Raw genomic sequence first — 7,829 nt, forward strand, 5'->3', positions numbered from 1 at the left:
CTTGGAACTGGAATCATGGTGGAATTTCATGTGAAGTCCACTTCGCAGGGCACTTGCTGTCGAATAAGACAACGCTTGAATGCTGCTGCCTGAACAAGAGACCTCCTTACTTAAGTGAAAGTGTTGCCTCAGCTCTGTTGTCACTATCTCCACCAAATTCGGGGGATCCCTTCAGCTCGAGGAGTCCTCTCGAACGCCGCCCTCCGGGATTGCTTGATTGGTCGGCGCCGGACCGCGAACTTAACCACCCGTAACTCCCGAACCAAGGGGCTATCAACGCGGGGGTGGTCTCATTCGAAAAGCGGGCCTCTAGACGTACACTCGATTTGCGTTCGAGAGGGTTCCTCGAGCTGAAGGGATCCCCCAAATTTGGTGCGGTTTCGCCGCGCCGTTACGGAGATATGGCCGTTCAAAGTTTCAATGGTTTTCCATAGACTTAAGCTTTAAAGCGTTTCATCCAGGTCGCCAGTAGCAAACAATGGAGCGCGCTCTGCTGGAAAAACGAAGTAATTACACCATTTCAAGCCTTTTATCTGCGTTATATGTTCTGTAAAAAAAAATTCATATCGGCGGCATATTCGCCGATACCGATATATCGGCGACAGTCTCATATCGGCCGATAATATCGGCAAAACTAAATATCGGTCGGGCTCTAGCTATGATGACACAACATCTGTTCACCAAAAAATGAATCTGCAAAATTTTGTTAATTTTTTTTTTTTTAAATGGCAGCTGTAGTTGCCACAGCTTGTGCTGTATAATACACAATAGCAACATTTTAGGTTTCACGGGACTAGGGCTGGGTATCGAGTTCGATACTTTTTAGGCACCGACCGAATTGCCTCGATACCATCGAGTATCGGGACTGAAATTAAATTTACAGTAAAAAAAAATAATTAATACATTTGGCATCATACATTCTTTGAGTGACAAGAAGAGAGGTGAACAGGACCTCTGACAGGGTCTACTGTATATTTTTATTCTATATTACACTCAATTTGCTTGATAAAATAATGTTTTTGAAAAAAATATATATATATATTATCACTAAATTGTGTCCTTAATAATTCAATTATGTTGTTAGAAAATAATGCACTCCACTGTGTGTCATGCCTAACAACACCCTTTAGCAGTGATTACATTCACAATATAGCATGGCCCAATACCTTATTGGTAAGTACAAAAAAAAATTTTAATCAAGAAAAAAAAAACACTTATATACTGCCAAAGTATCTAGGACTCTATGACCTATCTTTTCACCATCATCACTCCACCCCTCCATCACATGTACACAGACACACGCTCTAAATAAACAGGAGCAGTTCTAGTACAGCTTATAAACACTTATGAGTAGGCCATGTCATGCTGCTGTAGTGTAAATTAATTGAACTGTTTGTTTATATTTATGTATTGTATACCACTTTAACAGATCTAAAGATTCCATTAATCTATCTAATCTAGCTCCAGTATGACAAGGCCAAAAATATACTACCAGAAATAAAACAGGTTGGCCGACATTTTAAAACCTGTGCTACTATGATTAATGTAATGGCTTATGTAAATGTTATCAAATGGGTCAAAAAGACAATGTCTACATTACAATTATTCGCTTTGTAAGATTAGCATCAAACCATCTCAGACAGCGTCATGGTAGGCAACTGTCAGCTCCTAAAATCCCACAGAGCTGTTTGGAAAACAAAACAGGCAGGGCAAAGTTAGTCATCCAAGCCTCTGGCACATGTTGCTTTGGGCCCAGCTCAAGCAGATTTTGTCACAATGTGCCATGAGAGAGCAGAAACAGGCAAATTAAAGCTATGCAAATGTACAAAACAATGATCCACATGTTACAGGGTTCACACTGACAGCGACTGCAGCATCAAAGCAACCGGGAATCATTCATTTCAATGTAAACTACCAGTTTCTGATGACAAAAGATACTGCTGACGACATGAGAAAATTGAGTTGAGCTTAAAAGCAAATGAGCAGCGACACGTTGGGGCGACTACCAATGGGAGTGCGCACAGACATACAACACCTTTTTATATAAAGACCCGGGGGGGGTCTAAATTATATGCATTATATAGCTGTAATTAAACTGATAATCCAAATCAACGGTCTGTTTATTATAAGCACTGCAGTTTTGTCGCCTGCTGCTTTAAATGCTCAAGCTCTTTAAAGTCGGGTGGATTCTGGTTGGCTGTCAATGTTATTTTTCATTCATTAGCTGAAAAGAAATTCTTAAAAGTGATTTTAAATACATTGTTCCTCATTATTGGTAGACTTGTGGTGTGGATTTCCATGTTCTCGTAAAGGTGTGGTCACAAAATTTTGCGTACAAAATCGAAAGGAATCTGCGGCAATGTGAAGTTTTGCACGAGGGCGAAAGATTTCCCCATACAGATTTTACTCATGGCCTGATTTCGCACACAAAATTTCACTGTAATTAGTATAAATTAACAATGTGTAGTCTTTCTCCATGTTGCCTACACCAAGACTTCCCCAATTATTACACAGCTCCAGGGATTATACTCATACATTTTCTTATCCTAACTCACAGTTGGATCAAGCACAGTGCATTGTGGGTGTTAAAGTTTTCTTACCTTTTTGGCAAAAGACAACGCCACAGCCCTTTTTCTCTAGTTATTCAGCACCGCAAAAAAATAAAATAAAACATCTTTCTATCGCATATATGGCCAAGTTTTATTAAAAGTCTATCTTGCTAGTGGTGAATTACACCTTTACAACTTTATAGTTATAATTATCGTCCTTGGTGTGAACTGGCCTCTACAAGCCTGGCCAACATTGGTCATTCACTGCTTTTTGTTAACTATTTTTGAGGCAGATCATTGTGCCAATATAATATACACACCTGGAAAGGGAAGATGTTCTCGCTCCTGCTGTCATCCATCCAGGACTTCGGGTTGAATCCGGGGCTGGCACGGGAGTACTTCTGCTGGGGCATGTGGTTGTTGGGGAAGGTCTTCTTCAGCGGTGAGATGGAGTTGAGAGGCGTCATGCCGCCATTCAAGCCACGGCGGTACTCGCGGCCCTGGGAGCCACCCCAACTGCCGTAACCCCCACCTGGGCTCCACGAAGTGGAGGAAGGAGAGGGTGAGGGGCTCTGGTAGCTGCCCCAGGGTGAGGGAGGCTTGCTCAGGTTGTTGGAGAGATGCGGCAGCTGGCCGAAGGGGGCGCTGCGGTGGGGGAACGGCGGCGGATGGGGACTGGCCGGAGAACGACGATGCTGCTGGTGCTGGCTGTGAGGGTGCTGGAAGTGGGGGTGAGGTGGGTGGTGCTGTGAGATGGGACCGATCTGAGGGGAGAAGTTCCCCCCGAAGCCTGGGCTGACGTGGTGGGAGAAATTCTGGAACAGCAGAGGACCGTTGTTGGCCGAGGCGGCCGGGTTGAAGAAGCTGATGTCCTCGTTGATGATGGTGGAGGGGGTGGCGGGGATAGCAGCCGACCAGTTGTTGAAGCTGGTCAGGGAGGAGGAGGTGCTGGACTGGGCAGCTGTGCCCAGTCCCGAGGGCTCCTGATAGTCAAAGGGCGTCAGCACGGGGGACTCCAAACGCAGCTTCTCCTTGCCGTTGGTCCCGTCGGACGACCCGCTCTCCACTTTACTCTCTTCGGCACGAGCCTTTTCCAGCTCGGAGATGATGGTGCTCTCCTGGTGTCCGGGGGAGAGCTGCTGCTGCTGCTTCTCTTGGTTCTCTTGCAGCTCCTGCTGTTGGGCTTTGGGCTTCTCGGAGCCCAGAATTTCATCTTGCATGTTGCTGTGAACGCCGGCCGCCGGGAACAGCCAGGTCGAACCGCTGCTGCTACCATTTCCGGCCGGGGTGCTGTTTATGAAAGCGGCGGGGCTGGCGGTCGCATTCTGGTGGTTAGACGATTCTACGTCATTGACTTCAATATAAAAAGACTAGTTTAGTTACTGGTGAACTGCAATGCGTTCATGCGTCCTTTTCATAGTTAAATTTTCGTTTCTCTTGTCTTTTTTTTTCTTTCACCAGCGCACTGCTGCTCCCTTCGCTGCGCTGCGCTGCCGCTGCTGTCCTCTCTACGGCACAATCTACTGAAGCCAAATGACAAGGAGACCCAGTCCACACATACTTCCGGCTAAAGCTCCGCCTCCGCCGCGTCAGACCACGCCCACGGGAACCTCACAAGGCATCTGTTCCTCCCACGCTGGTGGAAGACACGGGCTTTAATTGGTCAGAGCGCACGGTATTCCCGCCCACTTTTTCCTAATTTGGTAGCGATTCATAAATATGTGTCTGCCCTTTAAGGTCATTTGAGTAACGAGGTTCCGCCTTTTCCCTTTAAGTCTTGAAATCTCCTCCCTGTAAGGTCAACAAGGCTTCGCATTCTGGTGGTGGTGTGGCGCTTGCAGGTGAGGGTGGATTCGTACTGGGAAAGCAGACTTGTTGCCAGTGTTGTTCTGCACTAAGACTCCAAACCCGTAATCCCCCATTTATGTTCTCCAGTTCAACCTGGCTCCGACACAGTTATTATTGCTTCCTAAGCCCTGAAAAAGAACGCATATCCATGGTTAAAATACTCCATGACGCAGTTGCACAACATAATTCATGACATACTGGAAACGCTGAGGACACCCTTTGGTGAGAGACTATGTGGCACTATGCCACCAGACGTCACAAATACTGACAGGACAGATAAATGTGATCAGCATCGCCAGGAAATGTATGATATGACAGGTTTATGTTGTCAAGTAATATACCATACTGGCTATAACAAGTTATAAAGGTCTTTCAGGCTCTAATTATAGATTCGTGACGTCTCTTCAGCTAGCAGCTAACAGGCTACCGGCTTATTCAACAGGAACTGCTAAAAGGCTTCATATCAAGCAAAAGGCCGACTCGACCGTGTTTTTCTGACGCAGAAATAATACAGTAAGATAGCTTACTCGATAAAGTACCACTGTTGTTATAATTTAAATATCTAAAGGGGAAAAAATCCTTAGTATTCCCTTTCCTTTTCAACGAACGAATGCTCGAGCTGAAAAATGATGACGTCTTCTGCTCTCGCACTACAATACTCACAATACTGCACGATTTAACGCATATAAAAGCACAATACACATCTAATATTAGGGATTTCTGATAAATACTTCTGATAAATACGTTCACAAAAATAAAAAAATAAATGTACTTTTCACCTTAGTGGTTGATCCGAGCGATGACTGAGGACAGACACTCGTTCCAGATATTATCACAACGCAAACTAACGCAGAATCTCGAATAAACTGGTGATCTGATACTATGAAGTGGGGATCTTTAATCCGACAGTAGTGTCTATTTTTTCTCCCTTCCTCGTCTTGACGTGTCCTGCCTTCTCAATGACACAGCCCTGTCTCGCTTTAGCCAGCTGCTAACCTTTAAATCACTTGCTTAGACGATTCTACGTCATTGACTTCAATATAAAAAGACTAGTTTAGTTACTGGTGAACTGCAATGCGTTCATGCGTCCTTTTCATAGTTAAATTTTCGTTTCTCTTGTCTTTTTTTTTCTTTCACCAGCGCACTGCTGCTCCCTTCGCTGCGCTGCCGCTGCTGTCCTCTCCACGGCACAATCTACTGAAGCCAAATGACAAGGAGACCCAGTCCACACATACTTCCGGCTAAAGCTCCGCCTCCGCCGCGTCAGACCACGCCCACGGGAACCTCACAAGGCATCTGTTCCTCCCACGCTGGTGGAAGACACGGGCTTTAATTGGTCAGAGCGCACGGTATTCCCGCCCACTTTTTCCTAATTTGGTAGCGATTCATAAATATGTGTCTGCCCTTTAAGGTCATTTGAGTAACGAAGTTCCGCCTTTACCCTTTACGTCTTGAAATCTCCTCCCTGTAAGGTCAACAAGGCTTTAAAATATTTAGCTTTTTTTCTATCTATCTATCTATCTATCTATCTATCTATACTGTACATTCAGGTAAATTGGGACACATTTATTATTATTAATATAGAGATATTATTATTAGATGTTATTTTATATACAATCATTATAGCCTATTATTTTTTCCTACTTGTATTATTTTATAGTTTTTATGTTGAAAAATAGTGTAAGCACGATTAATGTTGAAAGTGTATGAATATATGCAGCACCACAAAATGCTATGCAACATGTTTAAATGTATATACCCTCCTGCAATTTCCCTGAGATTTCTCCTGTCCCCTGGTGACAGAATGCATGTGCAAATGTGTGTCCTTTCTTAAGACGCTGGAAGGAATTGGAATCAGCAGGGGCTGGCTTTTCTCAGTTGCGATGACACCTGCTTGCGCCCTTCTTCCCTGTTTTAAGCGACCCGGATCAATCTCATTACCAGTGTTCCTGCAAACGAATGGGTCAGAGAGCAGGGAGGAGACTAGCTCTGAATATGACAGCTGTGCCCTTAGACAGAGGTCTCATTAAGGCCTGCTGCTGTTTTCACTCCATAATGGAGCTCCTCCACCATCATCATTTGGACTTCTCATAGCACTAGGTCTACTAACAATGAAGCCAGATTGTAGAAATCAGCTTCTGTGGGTGACATCTTAGCTATGAGACAACATGCTTTATATATTATTATAACACGACTACAAATACATAAATGATAGGCATAAAATATTGCTGTATGGACTGAAATTATTTTATTATGTTCCAAGAAAGAGACAATGGAGTCGACAAGAAAGGAAATCAGTCAATTATACTAAAATATTTGACCAATCAGACTGAATCATCCAGAGAATATAGTAATAGTGGTGCTTGCCAGTAAATAACAAAAGTAACTGAAATAATATAGCCCCGCCCACACTTAAACCTAATTGGTTAAAAATCCCGCCGCACAATATGGCTGCATACGAAATTGCATACTTCCCAACCAGTGTTGGGAAGGTTACTTTGGAAATGTAATAGGTTACAGATTACAAGTTACCCTATTTAAAAAGTAATAGTAGTGTAACTTTTTCAATTACTTTATTAAAGTAATGTAACTGATTACTCCTGATTACTTTTTGATTACTTTTCTAAATTTCTAATGTCCAAGAAAGAGACAATGGAGTCGACAAGAAAGGAAATCAGTCAATTATACTAAAATATTTGACCAATCAGACTGAATCATCCAGAGAATATAGTTAGTAATAGTCTTGCCAGTAAATAACAAAAGTAACTGAAATAATATAGCCCCGCCCACACTTAAACCTAATTGGTTAAAAATCCCGCTGCACAATATGGCTGCATACGAAATTGCATACTTCCCAACTATAAAGCAGGTGAAAAACAGTATGTGACAAAAGAAGTATGTCTGAATTCACAGTACTCATAAAAGAGTGGGCAAAAAGTACCCGGATAACCTACTACTTACGGCGTGATTCAGAAGTATGCTTATTATGGACGCTTTAAAATATAAATATTATATAGAAAATATTTTCCCCTTTCATTTTCCCATAGGGATTAAAAAGAAGAAAAAAGTCTTAGTTTAAGAGGTATTAGCCACCAAACCAACCAGATGTGAATCACAACATCACAGACAAAAAGACAGAAGTACAAGACTATGTACTTGAGAGGTTTAGTGATGTAAAAAAATACAATCCCATGAAACATTGCAAATGACGCATTAAAAATGACATGCAAATGCATTAAAAATGAAATAAAGTGCTGCAGCGATGACGTAGGCCAAAAGCTGGCTCTTTGTTCTGAAGTCAGTATTTTAAAAAAAATAATAATAATAATTGGTTAACTGCCTGAAATAAGGTCTGGCTTAAGATATTTCCACGTGTTATTCTACAACATAAAATAGATCAGTAATACCCTAAAAACGTGTTCTTGTTTTGAA

General features: G+C 42.6%; 1 protein-coding gene across 1 annotated transcript in view; it reads right to left on the reverse strand.

The window, feature by feature from the left end:
• The window catches only part of LOC107713185 (cytoplasmic polyadenylation element-binding protein 4-like), a 38,312-nt gene extending 32,700 nt beyond the window's left edge, over nt 1-5,612 (reverse strand). The window contains exons 1-3 of the mRNA XM_016518619.1: nt 5,177-5,612; nt 4,370-4,525; nt 2,870-3,877 (exon numbers count right to left, since the gene is read on the reverse strand). Coding sequence (XP_016374105.1) covers nt 2,870-3,877; nt 4,370-4,471 — 1,110 coding nt within the window. The 5' untranslated portion in view covers nt 4,472-4,525; nt 5,177-5,612. The remainder of the gene's footprint in view (nt 1-2,869; nt 3,878-4,369; nt 4,526-5,176) is intronic.
• Nucleotides 5,613-7,829: the final 2,217 nt, after the last annotated feature.

The sequence above is a fragment of the Sinocyclocheilus rhinocerous genome, unplaced genomic scaffold (genome assembly GCF_001515625.1).
Source record: "Sinocyclocheilus rhinocerous isolate Xijiao unplaced genomic scaffold, SAMN03320098_v1.1 scaffold387, whole genome shotgun sequence".
Lineage (NCBI taxonomy): Eukaryota > Metazoa > Chordata > Actinopteri > Cypriniformes > Cyprinidae > Sinocyclocheilus > Sinocyclocheilus rhinocerous.